This window comes from Ornithorhynchus anatinus, unplaced genomic scaffold (genome assembly GCF_004115215.2).
Source record: "Ornithorhynchus anatinus isolate Pmale09 unplaced genomic scaffold, mOrnAna1.pri.v4 scaffold_264_arrow_ctg1, whole genome shotgun sequence".
Taxonomy (NCBI): Eukaryota; Metazoa; Chordata; class Mammalia; order Monotremata; family Ornithorhynchidae; genus Ornithorhynchus; species Ornithorhynchus anatinus.
This window is the reverse complement of record NW_024396743.1, coordinates 1,417,367-1,442,509: the sequence shown is the minus strand read 5'-3', so window position 1 is coordinate 1,442,509 and position 25,143 is coordinate 1,417,367. Positions and strand designations below refer to the sequence as shown.

The window sequence follows — 25,143 nt, the reverse complement described above, 5'->3', positions numbered from 1 at the left end:
CTCTCACCTTGGCTTTACGCAGCAGCTGCTGGAACTCCTGCTGAGGCAGCAGGCCGTGATTCTTCACGAAGGCGGGGACCTCGGGCGGGCGCTGCGTCTCGTAGTACACAGTGCCGTGGATCTCCATGTACTTGTTCAGGATGCCCAGGAACTTCTCCTTCCCCTGGAGAGAAGCCAGCCGGGGTCAAGGGCTCAAGACAGGAAACACTCACCAGTTTTGGGCGACGGGAACCCCGCTCACCTGGCCACCCCTCCCGCCGACCCCAAACCGCCCTGCCCGGATTTCATAGGAAGTCAAAACCAGTGAGATCCCAGGGCTTTTTTTCAGTCTGACTCTAGAAACCGCTGCTGGCTTGGGGTGGATGAGTGGCTATCTTTGAGGCTGCCAAATGAACCTGTTCCCGCCCCCAAACAGGATCCCACACCGTATGTGGTGGGGACCCTGGGGATGCCAACAAGGAAGGAGCGTGTCAAGGCAGCTCAGCATCTCTCCTGCTTCCTGGCCACGTCTCTCCTGCTTCCTGGCCTCCTGCTCCCAACCCCCTGCCCTCCATGGCACAAACCACTCCTGAGCACTGAGAGCCAGCTCGCGGACAGACAAGACCCTGGGCTGAGAGGTTTGTGGCTGAGCCCGTGGACAGGCTTCTCATGACCTGGACTATGTCTCCTCCTCCTCCACTTCCTTCTCTTTCCCCTCCTTTTCTTCCTTCTCTTCCCTCCACTTCCTGATTCTTCCCCTCTTCTTCCTCCTCCTCCTCTTTCTTCTCCTCCTCCTCTTTCTTCTCCTCCTCCCAAGAGCAGAGTTTCTCATAAAATCTCATAAAACAAGATGCCTCTCCTTCATTACTTTCCCCTAACTCTTTCTCATCCTCCTCCCCACCCTTCTCCTCCCCAACCAGATTCAAAGGTGGAAATCCCTCTTAAACCCCCAGGGTGGCCATCTTGTTCTGAGCTGGAGCAGCCCCAGGGGGATGGGGAGGGGCGGGGAGGGGGCTACAGGGGTGAGGACAAGTGGCGTTGGTTCCCAAGAGGCCGTTTCTCTGAAAATGTTTAACACTAAAAACCAGGAGAACGTGAAATGAGCCTGACTAGGAGGCAAGGGAGGGATAGGGGAACAGAACCTGAGAGACAGAATCTGAGACAGAGAAACAGAGGGAGACGGACAGGAGAGAGTAAGAGAAAGACACATAAAGTAGGGAAGAAGCAGAGATATACTGCAGAAAGAGACAGAGAGACAGAAACAGCAGGTGAGAGGCAGAGACAGGAGGGAAGAGAGACAGCACGTGAGAGATGCATAGAGAGGCAGAGGCAGCAGGTGAAAGGCACAGAACGAGTCAGGGACAGACAGGAGCACAGAGAGAGGCCGTCAGAGACAGAGGAAGAGAGGCAGAGACAGAGGCAGAGGCAGAAGCAGAGAGACAGAGAGAGGCAGAGAGAGAGGAAGAGAGGCAGAGGTAGGGAAACAGAGGCAAAGAGGTGGAGACAGACAGAAACAGGGAGGGGTAGAGATAAAGGAGAGAGGTAAAAACAGAGGGAGAGAACCAGAGGGAGAGGGACAGAGAAGCCGAGGCAGAGTTAGAGGGTGAGAGGCAGTGTCAGAAGCAGAGAAACAGGGAGAGAGGCAGAAGCAGTGAAACAAAAAGAGGCAGGGGCAGGGCAATAGAGGGAGAGAGGCAGAGACAAGGAGAAAGAAGGAGAGAGGCAGAAACAGGGAGAGTCAGAGGTAGAGGGAGAAAGGTAGAAGCAGAGACAGGGAGAAATAGAGGGGGGCGAGTTAGAGAGATAGAGACAGAGGGAGAAAGACAGAGGCAGAGACAGAGAGAGGCAGCTCCGAGCCAGTACCTGCAGCTGCAGTGTCCCAGGCAGGCAGAGAGAAAGGAGGGGAGAGAGGGGACATTAGTAGCATCTTGATCCCCAGTGAAGCCCTCTGGGCCCAGGGAAGGAGAAATTCACCTCCTTCTCTCTGCAGGCAGGCAGGAGGACGTCTCTTTGGAACCTAAACCCCTCCAGACAGGGCGGACCCTCGGGTGTCTCAGAGCCCTGTGAACCTTACAGCCAGGAAGTTTCTTATATTTCTTTTTCATGTAACTTGTTAAGTGCTCACTATGTGCCAAATCCGGTACTAAACACTGGTTGGATACAGTCCCTGTCCCAAGTGGGGCTCACAGTCTAAGGATTTAATCCCCATTTTGCAAACGAGGCACCTGAGGCCCGGAGAAGTAAAGTGACCTGACCAAGATCACACGGCAGACAGGGTGGAGCCAGATGAGAACCCCAGCCCCCTGACTCCAAGGCCCATGGAAAAAGTTGCACTAGCCACGCTGCCTCCAATTCTTCCTGAGATTTAACCCAAATCCCGCCTGCTGCAGCACTCCCCCACCTCCCTCGGTGCTCAGCCGGAGACCAGCGGCCGTCCTCTTCTGGCAAACGTCCCGCCCAATCTGGAAAGGTGCCAACCGGCCTCCCCTCAGCCTTCTCTTCTCCGGCCCACAGAACGCCAGCTTCCGCTCACCTTCCAGATGTTGGCCTCCTTGCCGTACACAACCGCCATGTTCCTGGACTTGTTGTCCTTGATGAGCCGCTTCTCCGTCGCGTTCAGTTCCTCCGACACGAAGCCCATGAAGGAGTTATCTGGGGTGTGGGCTGTAGGGAGGGGAAGCCACGGGGGAGGATACCCCTGAGCCCCTCCACCCCTCTCCTCTGAGGGCTCCCCGGGGTAGTCTCAGAGGGCCTGAAGACGAGCCGAACCCCGGCCCCTCCGGGCCCCGGGGGGCCAAATCCAACCTGGGCCAGCAGAGACCACTGTCCCTCTCCTTCTCCTCTCTCCTCCTCTGTCCACTCCACCCACATCCATCCAGCCCGAGGCTCCAAACCCAACTCGGCTCACTCCCCTCCGCCTTGCCTCGGCCTCCAGTCCCTGCCCCAAGCGGTGCCCTCCCCCTCCCCGCTGGCCTCTCCCCCCTCTGAAACATCTTCCCATCACCCCACGTGGTGGCAGTGGCGGCTGGCTCGGGCGGGAGCCGGCGGGACAGATTTAGGATGCAATTAAACCGCACAGTGGGAGTGGGACAGGGAAGTATTAAAACTCATTCCGATAATGGGATCCATTAAGCCGGAAGCCTCTGGGGCCCCACGAGGAGGGGGAGGTCAGCACCCCGGGGACCTCACCGGGAACATCCGCTCGGCTTCCCGGTCCCCCGGTCAACTGCCGCACCCCCCTCGCCACCAGAGGTCCTTGGATCGATTCATTTCAGAATCTCGGACCTGGAGACCACCCCCAACCCCCTTCCCCCATCACTCTTCTGAAGCCCCCCCCCCCCGGTGACGGTCATCTGCCTTGCCTTGGACAGCCATCTGTCCACTTTCAGATGGCATCTGGCCAATCTGTCCCCCGCCAGGGACGGAAGAGGCACCGACGACTTTACGCCATATCCGGCGTCTCCCCTCCTCCGATCCCGCCACCGAGTCCCACGGCTCGAAGGAGGCGCCCGTGTTCATGGGGAGCCGGGAGGGGGACGTGGCGGCTCTGGAGGGAGCGTGGGGGGGCGGTCAGGGGTCCCCCAGGGGCATATTCTCCGAGCCCCGTGGATTTCCACAAACCTCTTCATGCGTCCCTAAGATGCCGCCACGTTCTATCACCTAACCTCCTTTGCCTAACATACGTCCTCCACTTACCCGAGGGTCCCCCGGTCCCCCGGGGCCCCGAACCCCGCCCCTCGCCGGGAGGATAGGGAGGAGGGACCGGACTCAGGGTCGGCACCGCCCGCACAGTCGAACTCGAGACCCCGAGGAGGGGCGGAAGGCCGACCCTGAGAGTCCCCGCACGGAACCCGCCCCCTCCTGCTTCCCTGGGGCAGGGACACTCACGGAACATGGTCATGAACTGCTTGGGGTTCAGGTTCCAGTAACCCCAGTTGGTCCGGTAGCCATGCAGGGTGGCGTACTCTTCGTGGTTGTACGCGGGCTCCGTGCCGAAGGTGTCGATGACCCGGACCCGGCACCTGGGTCCGAGGGAGGAGTCGCCCGATTATCCCCACCCCGGGGCATCGTGGGCCTGAAGGCGGTCCCCCACGGGAAGACCCTGGAGGCCAGCAGAACGTCCATCCAAGATCGATTCCTTTCCCACGTTGCTCTCCCCGCACCCGGGAACTTTAAGCCCCTCTGAACCACGATAGATTGGTTCAGGGACCGGGCAGCCACAAGAGTTAAAGGGGGGAGTGGGAGTGGAAAATGAAAACAGCTGGCTCTTGGGCTAGCAAAGGAAAGGAGCAGCGTGTCCAGGTGGGGCTTGGGAGGCAGAGGACGTGGGTTTGAATCCTGGCTCTGCCACCTGCCTGCTGGGTGAACTTGGACAAGTCACTTCACTGGGCCTCAGTTTCCTCATCTGTAAATTGAGGATAAAATACCCATTCTCCCTCCCCCTTAGACCGATAGCCCGATGTGGGTCAGGGACTTGATCTGACCTGATTAACTACTATACGGTTGTATCTACAAGCTGAAACTTGTATCTACTGCACTGTAGATACCGTACAGTATTAAGTGTTTAACACATATTAAGTGTTTAACAAAAAATTTAAAAAAATAATAATAATAGGCAGGGCCATCACTTGGACCTGCAGAAGGCGTCTCCTTGCCTCTCCAGCCTGGGCCACACCCCACTCCTCCCCTAGGAGCTATGCCAAGACTGGCCAGCTGTGGGAGGGATGCCCTCGAAGCCTAGGGTCTGTCTTCTCGGGGGTCCTGGAGTAAGCAGACCCTACCGCATCCGGGACAGCCACCAGCTGGTACCGAGAGAGAGGCATTAGGGAGCACTCAACCGTTCCCTTCATGGGCGGTCTCTTCCAACTGAGGAGTCTGGAAGGCTTTTCCAGAGATTGCCAGAATGCTGAGACCGGCCCTAACCCAGGCGTCGGACCGGGGATCCGGAGCCTGGGACGCCGAGTCCGGCTCTAGCGCGGGTGCCGGAGTGGGGAACTGGAGCCACGGTGAGGTGCACACGCATTTATAATCAAAGCAATAACGGTGCCTGTCATTTTTCTCCCTAATAAAATCCTGTGGGAGAGAGTCAAGGAGATTGGAGAAAATGTAACAAATAGCAGGACAATCGTGCCCAATTAAAGCCCGTTCTCTGCCGGATGGATGCGGGCGTGCCAGGGAGGCTGGCACTGTGCTCTTTTTCAGTCTTGAGGGGGGGAGGGGAGCAGTGGGGAGGCGAGGCTGAACTCCCTCCACAGAACCCCCTCCAAAGTCTGCCACTCAGTGAGGAGAGGTCTCGATGGCAGAGTCCTGAGAGTCTCCTCCAGCTGCCCTGGCCCCCTCCCCTGCAATCCCCACTGGGGAGGCCCCCCTCTGGGCACAATCTCCCCCTCTTCCCTCTCTCTCTCTCTCACCCTTCCTCCTCAGGCCCCCGGGCCCAGCTGTACCCACCCTGCCAGGCCTGACCCCGGGGCTGCTGTCGCTGCATGGAGGCTCCGAGAGGCTTTACCAGCTGGGTACAGAGTCAGAACTCAGAACCACAGGCCTGGGCCCTGACGAGCCTTCCGGGTGGAGGAAGGGGGCTTGGGGGCAGGGGGAGGCCATTGGGGGGGGGGGGGAAGAGAACAGGCCTCACCTGTACTTCTTGAAGGAGAGCCCCATCTGCTGCTTCATCTGCTGCAGGCCATGGTAGTCGGTGTAAATGAGGTCAAAGGGCAGGGGGGCGGTGAGGGGGCAGTTCCCCCGGCCCGGCGGCACCCCTAGGTTACTGAGAAAGAGATAACGGTCAGATCCCGAACCCAGACCGCGGGGGTCTGCATCGACCGCCTCCGATCCCCCATTCTCTCCGGTGAGCGTCTGGGAGAGCCTGAATTCCCGAAAACCAGGGTCAAGGGAGATCTTGGAGGTCACGTAGTCCCTTCTCCTGCCTCCGTGCAGGTCAGCGGGGGCCTAAACTACCGATAGCCGCTGTCCCTCGGGCACCATTCCAGTTTCCAAAAATCAATCAATCAATGGTATTTACTAAGTGCTGACTGTGTGCAGAGCACTGTACTAAGCACTTGGGAGAGGACAGTACAACAGAGTAGGTAGTCACATTCCCTGCCCACGAAGAGCTTACAGTCTAGAGAGAGAGACAGACTCTAAAATAAATCACAGCTATGGACATAAGTACATAAGGGATGAGGGTGGAGTGAATGGCAAGAGCTTAAAGGGTACAGATCTAAGTTCAAGGGTGACGCAGAAGGGAGAGGGAGGAGGTAAAATGAGGGCTTAGTCGGAGAAGGCCTCTTTGAGGAGAAGGAGTTTTAATAAGGCTTTGATAATCCTTGCTCCTGGGAAGTTCTACCTCACCGCTAACCTCCATCTCGCCTACCTTTTAATGCTCAGTGAGAAAAGAAAACAGCTGATCTCCAGAGAGCGGAAGATCCTTATCGAATCCCACACGCAGCTTTCTCTTTTCTCCACAGCCAGAAAACTCTCTTCCATCTTTATCATCATTAGCAACCACGGCAGTATTTGCCAAGCCCCTGCTGGTTACCCAGTCCGCTATCACACGCTTAGGTAACAGACAGAAGTGTAAAGACGCCATCCCTAACTGCAACGAGCTCCCTCTCCGACAATCGATCGGTGGTATTTATCGAGTCTTACTGTGTGCAGAGCACTGTACTGAGCACTTGGGAGGGTACAATATAACAGTTGGTAGACACGTTCCCTGCCCACAGTGAGCTTAGGGGAAGAGAGTCATCAGTAGCGCCTACACTAGTTGAAGGGAATGGAGAACAGATTTAAAGTGGGACAACCAGTGTGATCCGGGCATCATTGGGCACTGGAAAAAAGGAGGAAATGTCCCCGCATGGCCCCCCCAGCCCAGAGGAAACAAAGGTCTTCACTTTTGAGGTGACTTTAGCTCCACCGCTCTAGTCGCTGGGACTCCAAGCTCATTCCCCATGAAGAACAGAAGGGGTCAGACGGGGAGCAGGGAGCGGATTGGGTTTGCTCACTTTTTTTTGTAAATGGTATTTGTTATGTGCTTTCTACGTGCCAGGCACTGTTCTAAGCACTGGGGTAGGTATCAAGCAATCAGGTTAGATATGGTCCATGTCCCACGTGGGGCTCACGGTCTTTAGCACAATCTCGCTCGTGGCTGACATAGAACCTTTGGGGCCGTTTTACACTCGGTGGTTGGCCGGTGCGCCCCAGGCTCCCAATTATCCCCGTGTGAAGGAAAACACGGAGTCTCGGAGTCTCCGGGGGGATCCGGCCTGCCCTCCTGCTGCAGGCTGGGTGGCGGGACGCTCCCCTCACCTCGTCTCTCCTCATTTAAATCCTTCCTATTCAGGCTGCCATCATTTGCCAGTTAAGTCAACTCATTTTCTACTAAACCCAATTTCACCCATGGTTGGAGTAAAAGCCTGGTAATTTTTCCTCCTGCCATGTACTATTAATGGCGCCTGAAATTATGCAAATAAAATTGACAAGGACAAAGGCATTTCCGGAGAAAGTACAGAGGGGGAGATCTGTCATTTAAAAACAGTCGACCCCGACACCCGTTCCCCGATCGTCAAGCTAAGCTCTCAGCGTGACAGGCTAATCCCATGTTTCCCTCGTTCCCCTCCTCCTGGGTCTCCCTCCCCACTGATCCACCGCCAACAGCCCCCTCGAGAGCTCCCGACCCCAGGGGGGTCCTTCCCTTCCGAGGGCTGGGGCCACATCCCCCCTGCACGGAAGCTGTCCGTCAATCTCCCGGGCTCTCTGTGCTGTCCCTGCTACTGGGAACGCACAAATGAGTGGAAATGGACTGGTGGCAGCTGGTGGGGCGGGCGGAGGGGCCGGAGGGGCGAGGGGCGGGGTGTGGGCCAATAACGGAACTCCGCGGACGGACTTCCGCGGGTGGAATTTCAAAGATGAAGTCCCTATGGAAGTCCCAATGTGAAATTCCACCAACGGACATCTGAGGATGAAATTCTGAGGATGGAAATCTGAGGATGGGATAGAGCCTACGGAATTCCGAGGACGGGATTTCGCCAGTGGAACCAGAACCCGTCAGAAACCATTCCGTGTATCCAAAGTCGGGGAGGGTGGGGGGTAGGCAAGGGAGAGCCTTCGATTCTTTCGAATGCTTCCAAGCGGTTAGTTGGGTGTTCTGCACACTGCCGTCGCTCAATAAAGGCTGGTGATCACGGGGTGACTGCCTTCCCCCTCTCTCGTCCCACACCCGCTTCCTGTCCCCACAAAAGACTGAGCCATGTGCGGAGCTGAGCTCTCACCTCTGAGCCTCACCCTTCCCCCCCAGGCTCCGCCCGGCACACACCTCTGCAGTTCCTTCAGAGAGACGGTGACCTTGAGGCCGTGGCCCAGGACGAAGAGGGCGGCCAAGATATCCGCCCACTGCACCATCTCTCCCAGGGGCCCCCCCTTGAGCACCCGCGGGCTGAACACGTCCCCCGACTCCTCCGTCAGGAAGCCGATGTGAACGAGGATCTGCAACAAGGAGAGAGGGGTTGTCGTCAGCGGTGGGTGAGGGGCGCTCTCTGCTCGGGGAAGGGGTGGGTGGGCTCCGGGTAGGACTGCGGGGCCCACATCCAACAGTGATGGTACCTAGCCCCGGGTGTGGCGGAGGGTGAGGGGGACACGAGAGAGGGAGGCCTCCGATAGCCCAGACTTCAGCCTCCCTCCCTCTGCGGGGGGGTGACTGGGTCTGATCTCCATGGAAATGACATCTTTCACTCTACCTGCTTCTGGCTAGGCCAGGGGTCGGTCAACTTCCGCTCCAGGCGCTGGGCGGCCCGGGCCCACTGGGCCGCTAGCCGCTTGGCCCTGTTCTTCATGAATGTCAGGGACTCCTTCCCGCTGCCCATCAGGTCGAGGAGGACGGACAGGTTGCTCCGGAAAGTGGCCTGGGGAGGGTGACACCGTGGCTAAATCCGGGCAGGGGGCCCGGCTGAGCACCGTCCCGGTGGCAGGGAGAGCCCCGCAGCCCGATACCCACTTCTCCTTAAGAAGGGGAGTGGGCCCGGACCGGCTGCTGGAGGCGGCAGTGACCCTCTCAGACCACCCCATCACATCACTCACCCTCCACAGGGTCTTGTGCCCTCTTTAGCTTAGGCACCGAGCCCGCCCCCGGGGACCCCGGGTGTGTCAAAAGCCTTGTGCCCCGGGCCCCCAGCACTGCCCCCCGGTCCCTCCCCAGAGATCCTCAGTCCAGGCAGGGATGGGCGGGGACGCACCTGGACTTTGGGGAGGGGTTGGGGAGAGGGCCGGGCCCCCGCTGAGCGGTTCCTCCAGGGCATCGGCGGGCAGAACCACTCGACCTCGCTGAGGTAGATGAGGAAGGAACACTCGGTGCCATCCACGCCGAAGAAGGCATAGCAGGGGTCGGAGGTCCAGCGGGCACGCATCCACTGAGGGGCCGGAGCGGAGTCGGGGGTGGGAAGGGGGGGGAGTGCGGTCGGCTGAGGCCAGGCTCCCGCCCGTCGCCCACCCCGCGGCCTCTCCACGGCCCCACGACACTCACCTCCACCTTTCCCGAGCAGTCGGGGAACTTGGGGTCATTGGGCACCTCGCACTGGTCCCGTCGGCCCTCGAGTCCTGAGGGGAGAGAAGGCGGATGAGCGGGGAAGTGATCCGAAAGGCAGCTTCCAGGGTGGTGGGGGAACGGTCTGAGGGAGGCGGCCAGCTGGTCCCATCCATCCCAGGAGGGCTCAGAAGGCAGCAGAGAACCCCCAAGCGGGAGAACCGGGTGGCCCGATGCTGCCCACCCTCAACACCGGACCAGAGAGAGAGGCAGCAAGGGCAGGGGCCGAGCAGGTGGGGGATGGCACCCTGTGCTGTTTGGACCTACCCAGCCTTGATGGGAAGGGGACCCCGTTCTCTGAGGGGTTTCCCTCAGGGCCTCCACGGCCGGGGCTGGGGGAGCAAGGGTGGAATCTGCAGGGAGAACAGGGTCGGGCCCGGTCCCACCTTTGGCTTGCAAGAGGCTGGTGCGCAGGATCTGGTCCACTTTCACCGCGATGTCGGACACATTCTGGGCGATGGCCTGGAGCCGCTCCATCAGGCCGGCCGTGGGCGGGAGCCTGTGTAGGGCAGGATGTGGATCCGTGAGCTCCCACCCGTCCTCGGAGGGCCCCAATCCCCCCCGCCTTCCCAAAAGGAAGCCTAAGACAGAAAGGGGAGGACTCCGGTTAACGTTTTTGCCACTGTTTCAAAGAATGAACTCGTTCTGATGTTCGCTCTTGAATGGAGTCCAAAAAGAGTTGAAATAGGTGATGTCTGCCCTCAAGGAGCTTAGCCTCTAACAGGGAGAGAAGCCCCAGATACTTTATGGACAGAAGAGAGAATATTAAGTGAATAAAGAATCAATCAGTCAGTGTTTCTTAATTGAATGCCTAATGCTTGCAGAGCTTAGGAGAGCAGGGTAGCGGCAAGACACGTGTTCCCTGCCCTCAAGAGGTTGACGGTCTAAAGGGGGTTTCTGGCAGGGGGAAATTCTGTGCAAATAGCGCGGGAAGCACGTCATTCTGTGAGAGTCTCGACGACATGCCTACAATGACACAAACCAAGCAGACGGTCTGAAGGGTCCAGCTGCGATCCATGGGCATTTATGTAGGTATGTAGGTATGTATGTGCAGGTGTGACCGGACCCACGGAGTTTCCTGCCCTCAAGAAGTTTCCACTGAAGGAGGTGCACAGGTCCCAGACTTGAAAAACATTATTTGCTCCTTCGCCGGCCCTTTTTTCCCTTGGCTGCATTTCGCAGCGGCATTCAGCCGCTGCCCTCAACTGAACAACTGGAGAGATCCGACCACCCAGCCAGGCGTCTTTCTGTTTGGGATTCAGCAGTTTTCATAGGATAATGATACATTTTTAGCATGAAACATACCCATACCGGGGACTTGAAATAGTCCAGATGGCATCTGCCTCCCTTACTGAGCTGAGCGAGTCACAGCCCGGAGGTTGGGCGTCGCTATTATTATACCGGACCGAGCACTGGCACGGAGTTTTCTATTTTCAAAGTGGTTTATCATCAGCCCGCCTTCCCTGCTTATTGGGAGAAGAGGCAGGAGAAAGTTTAGGAGAGCGAGCAGAGAACCCAGACTGAACGCCGAAGCAGTGAGGCGGAGCTCAGGCCCAGCAAGGGTGAGGGTAGAGGGAAGACTGGGGCTGTGGGCCCCGGGAGTCTCTGGTGGGGAGGGACCCCTCCAATCGGCGCTCCAGTCAGCGCCTCGAGTCAGGACTCTCCCGGGGCCTCCCGGGCCTCCCCGGCTGGCATTCTGGGCCGGGTCAGTGGGCAGGGAGCCCTGATGCAGCTCTTGGGTCAAGAAGTTTTGTCTGCAAATCATTGGATTGCCTGGTGCCGCCTCTGGCATGTCCCTGCCTCACTCACACAGATGGGGAGTGAAGTGGCCTCCTGGCTTCAAGACGGGATAGAAGCCGAAAAGCCAACAGCGGAGAGGAATGCAGGGAAACACCATCCTCCGGAGCCTCCGGAGCAGAGTCCCCAAGAAAGGTTTCCCATCCCTGTGGTGGCACAATCACCCATAACCCTGCAGTACATACTGACTTTTTTTATATGTGTGTTTGTGGTATTTGTTAAGAGCTCTCTATGTGTCAAGCACTGTTCTAAGCACTGGGGTAGAAACCAGTTAATTAGGTTAGACAGAGTCCCTGACGCGCATGGGGCTCAAAGCCTAAGTAGGAGGGAGAACAGGAGAGCTGAGGCACAGAGACGTGAAGTGACTTGCCCGAGGTCACAGAGCCAGCGATTGGCAGAGTTGGGATTAGAACCCAGGCCCTCTGACGCCCGTGTCCGTGCTCTTTCTACTAGGCCGTGATGCTTCTCTTTCACCCACCTAGCCATCTCTCCAGTCTCTTCTTCCTAGCTGTAATTTCTTTTGTGTCTGCATCCCCCGCTCTATTGTAAGCCACCCGAGGGCTGGGATGATGCATTTTTCCTCTATCGTTTTCTTCCAAGCACTTGGTATGGTGTCCAATATGGAGCTCTTCTCACAGGAGGCACTCAGGAAATACCTCCAACCGATTGACTGGTCACATTTCTTGAGCTTTTACTGTGTGCAGAACACTGTACTAAGCACTCGGGAGAGTTCAATAGAACAGACACATTCCCTACCCACAAAGAGCTTACAGTCTAGAGGGGGAGATAGATATTAATATGAATCGATAAATTACAGATATGGACATAAGCGCTGCAGGCCTGGGAGGAGAGATGAATTAAGGGAGCAAGTCAGGACAACGCAGAAGGGAGTGGAAAAATAGGAAGAGAGAGCTTAGTCAGGGAAGGCCTCTTGGAGAAGAGGTGCCTTCAGTAAGGCTTTGAAGGGGGGAAGAGTAATCATCTTTCGGATATGAAGAGGGAGGGAGGTCCAGGCCAGAGGCAGGACGTGGGTGAGAGGTCAACGGCTCTCGGTCTCTCCCTCCGCCTTTCTTTTTCTGCTTCTTTCTATTTCACCCTTCCTGCTTCCATTCATGGATGCTGATCAACACCCCCATGCTCTCCCTCTGACGGAGCTGTGTGTTCCCTGTCCCCTAAGCGCTTGGCAGAGTACAGCAGCAGCTGTTCCCTGCCCTGAAAGAGCTTCCACTCTGACCGGGGCGGGGAGGGGGGAAGGGGGAAGCCATTACTTCTGATGAGAAAATGACAGTGGGGAGGAGAGCTCTACAAGGTTCAGGGTGGAAAAGCAGGATCGATAATTGAACGTACAGCAGGGGCTGAGGATCCCTCCACGGCAGAAGGGGGAATGTGTCAGTGATTTATCACAGACAGCCAAGGACCAACCTCCCGTAGTCACAGACCCAAACACACCCACAGGCCCCCCGCAACAGGGGCCTGGGGAGTCAGTCGCTGGGGAGGCGAGGGGGGTCCCTCTCCCCGGCTACCACCCCCGCCGGCCCCCGGAAACAAGGCTGCTGAGCAGCCGGGGCTGGGACTGGAAAGACCTCTTTGAACCTTGGGGCTCGGAGGCAGACCGGCTGTGGGAAGCCGGTCTGAGCATTCGTTCATTCAATCGTATTTATTGAGAGCCTACTGTGTGCAGAGCACTGTGCCACGCGCTTGGAAAGTACAGATGCTGTTCCGTGAGCAATGCGTGGAAAAGATCAAATCAAAGTCCTGCTGATTCTTTCCTTTCCCTTGGGACGTGGGCCCTCCTGTCCCCGCCCCGCCCCCTCCTCAGGACTGCCTGCGGAGACCAGATTCCTGGGCAGACAGCTGCCACCCCTGGGTGCCTGGGTGAGTGGGCTTGTGGTGGGGTCTCTGCCCTGGTAACAGTTACCATCCTCATCATTAGTGATAATCACTGAGGGCCTACTGAACACCGAGCACTGAACTGTGGGGTTACTGAGTGCAGAGCACTGTACCATGTCCCTACTGAGTACAGAGCACTGTAGTGAGCACCCATTGAGCCAGTCCTCTTGGAGAGGCAGAAGCACGGGCAGAGGGGAGCCCGGCGGACTACGACTCCTGCCAGTTCCAGCGTGTACCCACCCTGGAGGGAAGCCCCACCCTTACCTGGTTCAAACTGGGGAGGAGGCCCCTCCACGGGATGTCTCTATGGTCTGGGGGCTATTTCTAGTCAACCCAGGGTACAAAGGATACTGGACACCGGCTGTCTTTGGGGAAACCGCTCTCCCTGTCGCCACCGTCGTCAGGTAAACGTGAGCGGGCGGGGGACGCCCGCCCGAGCAGGCCGGACCCTGGTCCTCCCTGGCAGCTCTGGTCCCGCCCAGAGGGGCTCCGTGAGGCTGCCCCTGCCAGCCCGACTGAGCCAGGGGTCACACTCTGGCCAGTCTCGGGGTGGAGAGGGGAGATGTTTGTAACCGAAGTTGGAAGGAACCAGTGCCTGTGACGGAATGTGTGAGTGTGTGTGTGTGTGTGTGTCTATGTATGTAGGAGAAAGCGTATGGGAGAAAGGGACAGGGTGTGTGCGAGAGAGAGGGTGTGGGGAGAGGGAGAAAGGGAATGGGTGGGAGAGGGAGTGGGAGTGACTGTGTGTAACTGGGTGTGTGTGCAAGTGTCTGAGTGTGTGAGAGGAAAGGTGTGTGGATATGAGTGTAACTGGGGGAGTGCGACTGTGTAAGCGGGAGAGGGGGCGAATGAGTTTGAGAGGGGTTATGGGGTGAGTGAATGTGTGCGTGTTGAGGGGGGAGTGAGAGTATGTGCCCAGCCACCGTGCACATCCCTGGACTGAGCTGGAGGGGAAAGTGCTGTGTCCCAAAGTATCCGCCCACATTCGCGTTGGCGTGCCGTGCCGGCTCCGCTGGCTATGACAGATCGATGCTATTTCCTGGGAGCCGTGGGGCCGGGGCCAGGGGGAGCAGAGGGCCAGCTTCCTCCTTCCCGCCTCCTTTCCCTGATAGGCAGAGGACAGGAGAAGGAGGAGGAGGAGGCGGAGGAAGGGGAGAAGGAGGAGAGGAGGGAGAAAGCAGCAGCAGCAGTTCCCAGCCAGGAATCAGGGGGTGCTGGGAGACGGAACTCCCAGTTGATCTGCAGTCTCCTTAAACTCTGACACGTGGCTACTTGCTGCCAACCGAATCATCCTTCAAGTCCACAGGGTCCCCAGATGGGCAGGGGCTGCCAGGTCAGGTGGCCAGCACCGTCCCAGAGCAGTGAGGACAGGTGAGGGCAAAGTTGCCCTGTTGGCCCTGCAGAACCTTGGCAAATCTGACTGGGCTGCAGCTTAGAAGAGCAAACTACCTCTTTCTCTCTCCCTCCCTTCCCCCACAGCTCTATTTCCTCCAGGGTCTGTGGGCCAGTGCTAATTTGCATGGCTATTACACGCTCCTTTATCTACACCAAACAGCCACGCCAGGCCTGGGAGAAAGAAGAGGAGGAGACAGAGGGGGAAGAAGGGAAGGAGAGATCCTTCCGAGCACTCGAGCCAAACCCCCTTCGTGTTGACGTTGCCAAGGACACGGACTACCGCGTCGATAGCAGTTGTTAGGGAAAGCCACCGCAGAAGTCGGGCACACCGAATCGGCGGGTAACAGTTTGAGAAGCAAAGTGGCCTAGTGGAAAGGGCCCGGGCCTCAGAGTTAACTCAGTCCCGCCACTTATCTTCTGGGAGAAATAGGGCAAATCACTTCCCTTCTCTGGGCCTCAGTTACCTCATCTGTAAAATGGGGATAAAAGTCTCCGTTCCTCCCTCCCTCTTAGACTATGAGCCCCGTGTGGGATAGGGACTGTGTCCAACCTGATTAGTTTGTATCTACCCGACTGGTGGGCACAGTGCCTGCCACACAGTAAGAGCTTAACAAACACCACTTGAAAAAAAGTTGCGTCAAAGAAGGGGGAAGCCCCCAACCGCGTCCGGCCGGAAGGACCCCGCGGCTGCCCTCCGGGGGAGCCTCGGTCAGCGGGGAGGGGACCGGGCCTCGGGGCGGAGGGGTGGGGGAGCTGGTCCCCTCCGCCGGCTCTCACCTGTGGGCAGAGAGGCGCCCGTCTCCGGCCCTGCGCAGCTCGCTGCCATTCTCCAGGCGGGCCAGCGCGTCCATGCGCTTCACCATCAGCTCCAGCAGGTCGCTCATTTTGCGTAGGACGCCTCGGGACTCCAGGGCCCCCATCACTGAGGGCAGAGAGCATGGGGGCACGGTCAGGTCCCAAGGCAGGCGGGGGCCTTCCGGACAAAGAGGTGACCCTATCCCGAATGGCTATTATGGGGGGCGGCAGAGGATGGACGGTCCCACCCCCAACCGGGGCGGTCGACCGCCCAACAACCCATCAACCGGTGGTTTTTACAGAGCGTCTACTGTGAGCAGAGCACCGGAGAGAGTTCACCACACGCAAAAGATGTGGTCCCTGCCCTAAGGGGCTTACGGTCTAATGGATCGATCGATCGATCGACGGTTTTTATTGAGTGCTTACTGTGTGGACAGCACTGTACCGATCGCTTGGGGGAGAGCAATACGACAGAGTAGCTGGGCACGTTCCTTGCCCGCAATGACCTCACAGTCTACAGGGGGTCTAGTAGATGCCTCCAGGCATCTTGTTGCTTCCAGAGGGAGACAGAGTTGCGGACTGAATGGACTGTTGGGTGGTGTCCGAAAGGTGAGGGTCTGGAGAGTAAGGTCCCCAAAGAAGCCTGCCCTTACCCCTTCCTCGGAGCTGGGTACCATCTCTGGATCACAGTTTTGCCAATGTAAAACAAATGGATTTCACGCCCTCAGAGCCCCAGGTACATCAATCAGTTAGTAGTAGCACTGATTACGCACTTACTATGTGCCAAGCACTGGAGGAGATTCAAGATCATCAGGTCAGATCCAGTGCCTATCCCGCACGGGGCTCACAGTCTAAGTAGGAAGGAGAACAGATAAGGATTCCCCATTTTATAGATGATGAAACTGAAGCCCAGAGAACTGAAACGATTTGCCCAAAGTCACCCAGCAGGCAAGTGGCAGGGTTGGAACTAGAACCCAGGTCTTCCGACTACCAGTTCCTGGCACTTTCTTAGGACCCTACTGCCCTCGTCCTCCTTCCCCTGGAAGGAAAAATCTTAGTGGAAAGAGCCCAGGCCCGGGAGCCAGAGGACCTGGGTTCTGATCCCAGCTCCACCACTTGCCTGCTGTGGCACCTTGGGCCAATCACTTCACTTCTCTGGCCTCCATTTCCTGTAAAATGGGGATTCGATACCTGCTCTCCCTCTCCATTACACTGTGAGCTCCATGGGGGATAGAGACTGCATCTGACTTGATTGTCTCGTATCTGCCCCAGAGCTCAGAACAATGCTTGGCACAGACTGAGCACTTAACGTACACTATAATTATTATTATTAGGAAATAGAATCAAGTGGCTCTGAAACCGAAGCGTTTCCTGCTCCTCTAGGAAGAATAAGAAAAGAGGCAGGAGTCAACACAAGGAGGGGTATGGTGTACTGTCCTTGCCAGCACCCCTGACCCCTTGCCTACCTCCTCTCCCTAGCTGGGACTTTCCTCCCCATCCATATACGCCAGACCGCCACTCTCCCCAACTTCTAAGACTTATTAAGGTCACATCATGAGGCTTAGGAGTCAGAGGTCATGGGTTCTAATCCCGGACCCGCCACTTGTCAGCTGTGGGACTTTGGGCAAGTCATTTAACTTCTCTGTGCCTCAGTTATCTCAACTGTAAAATGGGGATAAGACTGTGAGCCTCACGTGGGACAACCTGATAACCTTGTATCTATCCCAGCATTCAGAACAGTGCTTGGCACATAGTAAGCGCTTAACAAATACCATCATCGTTATTATTATCTCCTCCAAGAGGTCTTCCCCGATTAGTCCCTCTTTTCTCCAGCTCCCTTTCCCTTCTGCTGTGTCATCTAGGTACTTGGATCTGTGATCTCTGGACATTTGAATTTCACCCCATCCTCAATCCCCGCAGCGCTGATGTACATAGCTCTAAATCATATATCATAAATTATTTATTTCTATTAACATCTGCCTCCCCATCTAGATCGTAAGCTCCTTGTGGGTAAGGATCGTGTCTTCCAACTCTGTTGTACCGTACTCTCCGAAGCGCTTCGAAGAGTGCACACAGTAAGCGATCAATAAATACCACTGATTGTGAGGAGGAGTGAAATAACCTCCGGAATAACAGGGCTCTTTGGCCCAAAATCCTTTGAATGTTTCCCAATTTAGTGGAATTTCCTTGCTAATCAATGGTGGGTGGGTGTATGTGTGTGTGTGTGTGTGTCTGCATGCTCACGCAAGCGTGAAATTGATGTTTCCTTCCTAATGAAAACTTCCCTAATGTTTTTAACTGCCTTACATAGCCAAAGCCCAAACCACCAAATGCATCTTTACCTGGCTGGAAGATTCATCCAAAACACATGTCGAGAAGGTGGGCGGGGAGTCGTAACATTCATGGGAAAGGGCCTTGGGGACGAAAGCAGACACCAGGGCCTAGAGACCGGGAGGAGGGCGCTGCATCGACGGATGGATGGAAGGATGGAGAGTGGGCAGATGGGTAGGGGAATAGGACAATGGCAATGAATGGGTGGATGGATAGGCAAACGGGTAGATGGACAGATGGATGGGTAAAATGGATGAATGGAAAAATGGATGAATGGATGGGTGGATGGTCCGTCAGGGAGATGGGCAGATAAATGAGGGGATAGCCTGATGGGGAGATGGCCAAATGGGTGGGGGGAATGGATGGATAGATGGCCAAATGGGTGGGTAGATGGACAGATGGATTTAGTGCAGCGCTTAGTACAGTGCTCTGCAAAAGGCAAGTGCTTAATAAACACGACTGAATGAATGGGCGGATGGGAGGATGGATGGTTGGATGGATGGGTGGATAGATGGACAGTCGGGTAGATGGATGGAAAGGTGGTAGATGGACGGTGGGTAGATGGATGGGGTCTCCAACAGACTTAGCCTTGATACAGTCCCAGAGACTGCAGGACTTCAACCTGGCCCGAGGGCACTGATGAGAGTTAGTGGCTTGCACAGAGCCACTCGCACCCTCTTGCCTTGCCAGGCGAGGTCCCACAGAGGCACGGGGTGCCAACCGGGAGCCCGGCCCCCACTCTTCCAGTCTCCATCTCCGGGCAGGGGGAACCCGCCCAGAGACACCCGACAACGCTTCTCCCTTGACGGCTCCCCAGCTCACAGCGCCGGCCAAACGGACGTGGTCCAGCCCCACAGCAGAGGCACTCCGTCACCCAGCTAACACGGGTTCCCTCCGGATTACCATATAAATAAGAAGAGTCGGGAGACCGAGCGAGAGAAACGGAGTCCTCTGTGCAGAGGCATGGGTGTTTCTGCTCCCGGGGAAGCTGGGGGAGGCGTTGAGCGTGTATGTACGTGGGTGTCTTCCCCGACATCTCTCCTCCGCCCCGCCAGCTCCCGGCCGATCCCCCGTCTCCCCCGTTCCTCCAGATGAGAGCCGAGAGGAGCTGTCACTTGGCATTTGCTGGCCCAGAGCGGGGAGCAAAATCGTCTCCCTGGGCAGACCAGCCCTGGGAGGCCTGGCCAGCTGAAGGCCGGGGAAGGCGGCCGCCATTAGAAAGATAAGGCTGAGATGGCTTGGAGCAGGGGAGCAAGTTTTGACTTCTTTGTGAGCTATTTTCTTCCTCCTGAGGAGGCTCCTCAGGGGTCTTTCTCCGCCCCTCACTCCCCCACCCCAAGGGGCTGCAAACCCTCCTATTTGAAAGAAGCCAGTACAGGGGTCTGGCTCCACCTTCAGAGCTTCCAGCGGGCCCTGGGGCGTCGGCCATTTGCCCGAATGCCAGGGGGACGGAAACACTTTCGGGAGGAAGGTCCGGGGTGGTTGTCCCACGCTCCTTGGCTAGGAGTCTTGGAGACCCCCTCAGACGGCCTTTCTTCCCAATCCTGGGACTCCAAGTCCAGCCCACGGCTTTGGGCTGGGCCAAGCCATCAAGGCAGCAGGACCGGCTCGGAGCTCTTGACGATACCGTTCCTGGGTGCAGAGAGGGCCACAGGATGGCAGGTCCAAGTGCCCCCCAGACCCACCTCCACCACGGGAAAGGAGCCCGGAGACGGCAGGGTGGTAAAAGAGGCAGAGAGTTCCTCTGAGGAGCTTCTGGGAGGCCCGGGGTCTCAGGCTTCAAAACCATCCCATCCTGTCGCTCCAGAGAGGAGGGTCTGAAAGAAGTGAGTTGGGCATGGCCCAGGGGCCACTGGCCCCGAGGTCAGTTACGGCGGAGGGGGACCTGGGGCAACTCTGGAAAGCCACCTGTGGTGGGAGAATTCCCCACTGAGACCTGAACAAGAGGAAAAGGGCTTCAACTGCAGCAAGAAAGACTGAGGTTAGACCAATGGAAGAACTTTCCAGAATGAGGGCGGGGACACCTCCTACCCCGAGGAACATCGAGAATAGGATCTCAGCATTTGGCCCCTTGGGGGGTGGTCAAAGACTAAATCGGCAGAGAGAAGAATCCGGGGCCTCTCCCACCCTCTTTCCACCCTCTTCCCCAAGCTATTGGGCTGGGAATTCTGGAATCTCTTTCTGATGAACGCCCTTTTCCCTGATGCTGAGCCACTAGCTTCGATTCGGGAGCCACAGATCTCTGGCAGGTTTGTCTGGGAGTCGCTCAAGGGGCAGAGAAATTGTTTTTCGCCATTCGTTCTCAGTCGGTTTTATTGACTGTGGGTTTTTTTTCCAAACACAATTGCGAAGTGAATTTGCCAAAGTGCTTTGACACAGCGTCGCCCGCTCATCTCACGCGACGTCACGTGCCTCGTTCTCCCGGAGACTTTCCCGGGAGGCCCGGGTCCCTCTGAGGTCTCAGAAACCTCGCTGGGGTGCCCAGAGAGGGAGGGGTCACCCCGGGATCTCGTGGGCCTCACCGAACCGTGCCAGCCAGCACCTCTGTCAGCACCGGTGCCGTGCCACGGGGAGGGGGCGGGCAACGGAGGCGGACGCCACAGTGATAGCCCAGGAGTACCGGTCCTGACACCTCTGTTACCCGTTGGGAGGAGGCACCGTTGGTGGCCAGCATTCGCCCATTCTGCCCCAGGGGACAGCGGCTTGCTGCAAGGAGCAAGAGTCACCTGTCCCGTAGGTACCTGAGGAAGCCCTCTTTTTCTTCTGTGTCACCCTGACTTGCTCTCTCTATTCATCCTCCCCTCCCAGTCCCACAGCACTTATGTACTTCTCCGTAATGTATTTATATTAAAATTTCTGTCTTCCCCTCTAGACTGTAAGCTCGCTGTGGGCAGGGGATGTGCTTCTTGGTATGGTTATATTGCCCTCTCCCCAGCACTTACTGCAGGGCTCTGCACCCTGTGAGAGCTTAACCAATCCTATCACTGCTACTATTTTAAGCGCTCTCTTTGCCCTTCTCTCTGTAAATTATTTTATGTCTACCTCCTCCATTAGATGATAAGATCCTCTAGGGCAGGGATTGTGTCTTCGATCTCTACTGCCCTCCCCCAAGCACCTGGTATAGTGCTGGGCACCCTGGGGGTGATCAGTAAATACCACTGATTGATTGATTGGAGGCCCTGGTTTCCATGGAGTTTCTCCTAGTGAGCTGATGTTCCAAGCTTCACAGATCCTTGACTGTTGGGAACTGTTGACAATACTCTTCCGCTTGGATTTGCTCCCTTTAGTCACATATTCCCTCAGTCCCATAGCACTTACTTCCATATCCGTAATTTATTTATATAAATCACCCGCCTCCCCCTCTAGACTCTAACCTCATGTGAGCGGGGAACAGGTCTACCAACAACTCTGTTATATTGTACTCTCCCAAGCACTAAGCATAGTCTTTGCACAGAGCAAGTGCTCAATAAATACCGAAGATTACCCCCCCGCTGCTCCCCGACCCAGGAGCTCCACCCACCGATAGGAGTCCTCTGAGGGCACTGGCCGTTCCCCCCCGCCCCCATCCTTCCCTTCCCCCATAGGGCCACCCTACCTTCCGTGCGGACGGTGAAGGGCGAGTCCCCCAGGCGCCGGGCGGAGAACTGGCCCCCCAAGGACGTCATCAGGAAGCAGAGGGTGAAGAAACCAATGCCCAAGATGAACAGCCTGCAGGGGGATGGGGCAAGAGGAGGGCTGTGTTCAGAGGGGACCCGGGGGGGGGACCCCAAAGGTGCTGGAAGAAGAGGAGGGTATCAGAGGGGCCCCCGGAGAAAGTTCAGGTCACCTCCTGCGTACTTTCCCCAACGTGATGAGTGTTATGCCCCGGCATCTCCTCCTCTGGTATCTGTAGGGGGGTCTTTGCCGGCCACCCGATCCTTTGCGATCCCCCTTCTCGGGTCCCTCTGTACACAGCTTCGGGCCTGGGGGTGGGAGTAGCGGCAGAGGGAGCCGTAGGTGCATCGGGTTGGGGCTGGACCCCCTGGAAACCGGACCATCCGGGATAAAACCAGGTGAATGGTCACCCCGAGATAACAGTGGACAGATGTGGTGGTCCCCTACCGTCTTCCGCCACTCGGGCAGAAGTTTGGGGGGGTTCCGCAGGGCCCAGGCGCAGACAGGCACGCACCCTTCCCCTCCCATCCTGGGCCACCTGGGACCTCACTTCCCCAGTTATTCCAGACCAGGTGGGCGCTGGCGGAGGGGCTGAGGTCACCGCCCGGGGTTGGAAAGGGAAACCGGGGCTGCGATAGAGTGGGCTCGCCTCCCTTCTTTTTTCCCAAATTCCCTTCCTCCCACGGCCCATCCCCGCGGCATCCCGCCATGGACGGTAAGGTGGCCCTGGGGAGCGAGGACCAAGCCACCCAACCCTTCCGCCCTCTCCACTCCACCCCCACCCAGCCCGTGTCTGCCCTCATCTTTATGCAAAGCCCCGTGCATTTTAATCTTCATCATTAGGGCCTGGCAGGAGCGGTGTTTAAACACTGCATTTAATTAGCAATTTGGTCCACCGGAAAAAAAAAAAACACCTCGCAATTGCTGTAGAAAAAAATATTCCAATTTCAATTTCAAAAGAGTTGTAAACACCCACCAGGAAAGGGAGCCCGAACCCCCAGGCTGGGGGTAGGAGGCGGGAGGGGGGTTCCCCGCTGGGGGTCCCCTAAAGGCCCGCGAGAAGATAGTAGATAGAGAAGCAGCATGGCCTAGCGGATAGAGCTCGGGCCTGGGAGTCAGAAGGACCTGCATTCTAATCTCGTCCCCGCCACTCGTCTGCTGGGTGACCTCGGGCAAGTCGCTTCACTTCTCCGTACCCGAGGTACCTCATCTGTAAAATGGGGTTTAAGACCACGAGCCCCATGGGGGACATGGATTACGTCCAACCCGAGGAGCCTGCATCTACCCCACCACTTAGTACAGTGACTGGCACACAGCAAGCGCTTAACAAATATCATAATTTTAAAAAAGGATCACTCAGGGACAAGCCCCGAGTTCTGGTGAACGGGCCTCGGAGTCGGGGAAGCTTCGTGCACAACACACCCACTCCTTTTCTCACCTGTCCCAGCCGAGGGCTCTGACCCCACCTTCCCTTCCCATTCTCCCTCCAAATCTCCCTCCTCAATCCCCAGCGCCCGGTGCCCTGAGGCCAGAGGGGACCAGTCTCGGCTCCCCAGCAATGAGACCTGGGGAGGTAGCTGCCTTTTGACCCCGGCTTTCCGCCCTGAAAACCGGTGCTTCCCTCCCCCGGATCCAAAGGAGAGAGGGGGTTCGAGGCCTGAAGTTCCCTGCACCCAGGTTCTCCTCCCCAGGAGATGGGAACTTGCCCGTGGCTCGTTACCGGGAGACCCGCACCCCTTGCGGGCCGAGGCCTGGCCCCCGAAACTTGAAAGCAGGGAGCCGGGGCCGGGGGGATGGCGGAGGGGGCCGGGAAACCGGCCCCACCCTCTGAATTCGGGGATGGGTCTATGCGGCGCAGAGCGGGATGTGGCTAACTCAGGCCAGAAGTGAGGAAAGGCCCGCTCCGGCCAGCGGGATGCGGCCGCATTTCGGAGCGGAGCGTGGCCGGGGAAGAGGAGGGCGGTGGCGGGGAGGCTACCCGGGAGCCGGCCGGGAGCTGTCCGAGGTGTCCGGGGTGGACGGTCCCCCGGTCCCTTTCCTTCCCCGGCCGGCCCGACTCCGGGGTCAACCCCGGCATCCTCCTGCCTCCGGACCCGGGCCCGGCCGGGGCGCCCCCCGCCCGCTTTCCTTTGCGGAGGGTCGGTCGGCGGCCCGCCTCCCCCGTCCCCGCCACCGCCCGCTCCCCCCCGGGCCCCGTCCGGCGGATTTCCGTCCGGGCTGGGAGGGACCGGACCAGGAGGCGGGGGGCTGGACCCCGTGACCCCGGGCGGCTCAGGGTCAGCTCCGACGGGAAGCCGACGGGTTTCGGGTGCCGGCGGGCCGTCCGCAGCCCCTCCCGGCCCGTCCTCACCCAGCCCCCGGTTCTCGGGGTGGCCGCCCCGGGGGGAAGCGGACCCCGCCGCTCCTCCTCAACGGGAGGCGGGAAAAGCGGGGAGTCGGGGAGGGGACGACGCCGGGGCACGTGGCGGGAGGGGAAGGGGGGCGTGGGGGGGCGTGGGTGGGCGTGGGGGCGGGGGATCCGTCACCTCATGTCATCCCGGGCCCCGCGGGCTACCCCGCCTCCACCTGTCAGGAACACGGCTGGCCCCCTCCCCACACACACGCACGGGCCCCGACCCAACCCCCGGCCGGACCCAACCTGTTGCAGCCCCCCACCCCCGGGTTCCCCCTGAAGCCCCTCCCCCGCCGTCCCGTCCCGTCCCCGCGGTCCCGCTTGAGGTCTTCCCCAAGCCCCCCGGGACCCCGTGCGGGGGGTGGGGGGGGGGGGAGGGTCCGCTCCGGACCGCGGCTGCGGCGGCTGCCCCGAGGGGGGGGGCCGCTCCCCGCCGGACACTCAACGCGAGGCCAAACGGGCAGCGCGGCCACGGAAGAAAGGGGCAGGGCCGGGGCAGGACCCGGGCGGCAGGGGCAGGGAAATGGGCAGGGCATGGGCAAGGGCAGGGGCAGAGGCGGGAGCCAGGGCAGGGGCGGGGGCAAAGACGGGCAGGGTCGGAGGCATCCTGGGCAGGAGGAGGGTGGGGGGTCCGGGGAGCGGCGGGGGGGGGGGGGCGCGGGGCCGGCCGGCGGGACGAGACCGGGGCGGAGGCGCGGGCAGGGGCAGTGCCCGGGGGCAGGGGCGGTGCCCGGGGCAGGACCGGCCACTCCAGGTACAGAGGGCGTCCATCCCGCTCACCCCACCCCACCGCCCCCCCGGCCGGCCCAAAGCCCGGCCCGGGGAGGGGAGACACCCGGGCGCCCAACCAGAGGGGCACGGAGACCTGCCTCCGGGGGCGGGGGCGGGGGCGGGGGGGGGGGGGCACCGGCGACCCCCGGGACGGGCCGAGAGCCGAGCCGAGCGGGCGAGAACTTTACCTAAAGGGCCTGAGGTGGACGAGGCATCTTCTGAGCATTATCAGCCCATCGGGATGGACGGCGGTCATCGTTCGCCCTTGGCCGGGAGGAGGCGGGCGGCGACGGGCGGAGCGGGGCCCGGGCCCCGGGCGGTGGGAGTGGGGGGGCCCCGGACCCCGAATCCACGGGCGGGAGGGGAGCCCCGCCCCCGCCCCCGCCCCCGTCCCCGCCGGGGACGGGCAGGGCAGGGCACGGAGCCGGAGAGGTCGGGCACGGCTGGCCGGGGGGTGGCCCCCCGAGGCGGGGGCTTCACACCTGGGGACCCGGGCGGCCCCCCCGGGGCGAGGACGGGCTCCGGGCCTCGGGCTCCCGCATGGCCGGCCCCCCCCCCCCCGCCCGCC

General features: G+C 58.9%; 1 protein-coding gene across 2 annotated transcripts in view; it reads right to left on the bottom strand.

The window, feature by feature from the left end:
• Positions 1-24,911, bottom strand: part of MGAT5B (alpha-1,6-mannosylglycoprotein 6-beta-N-acetylglucosaminyltransferase B) — a 30,146-nt gene extending 5,235 nt beyond the window's left edge. The window contains exons 1-13 of one of the 2 annotated variants that reach the window (XM_029057069.2): positions 24,764-24,911; positions 21,354-21,466; positions 15,410-15,554; positions 9,937-10,049; positions 9,491-9,564; positions 9,204-9,377; positions 8,709-8,873; positions 8,288-8,457; positions 5,612-5,743; positions 3,868-4,001; positions 2,513-2,643; positions 1,843-1,848; positions 8-163 (exon numbers count right to left, since the gene is read on the bottom strand). In XM_029057069.2, the coding sequence (XP_028912902.1) occupies positions 8-163; positions 1,843-1,848; positions 2,513-2,643; positions 3,868-4,001; positions 5,612-5,743; positions 8,288-8,457; positions 8,709-8,873; positions 9,204-9,377; positions 9,491-9,564; positions 9,937-10,049; positions 15,410-15,554; positions 21,354-21,466; positions 24,764-24,831 (1,581 nt within the window). In that variant the 5' untranslated portion in view covers positions 24,832-24,911. The remainder of the gene's footprint in view (positions 1-7; positions 164-1,842; positions 1,849-2,512; positions 2,644-3,867; positions 4,002-5,611; positions 5,744-8,287; positions 8,458-8,708; positions 8,874-9,203; positions 9,378-9,490; positions 9,565-9,936; positions 10,050-15,409; positions 15,555-21,353; positions 21,467-24,763) is intronic. The other variant, XM_029057070.2, reaches the window with a different exon arrangement.
• Between the last annotated feature and the right edge of the window lie 232 nt (positions 24,912-25,143).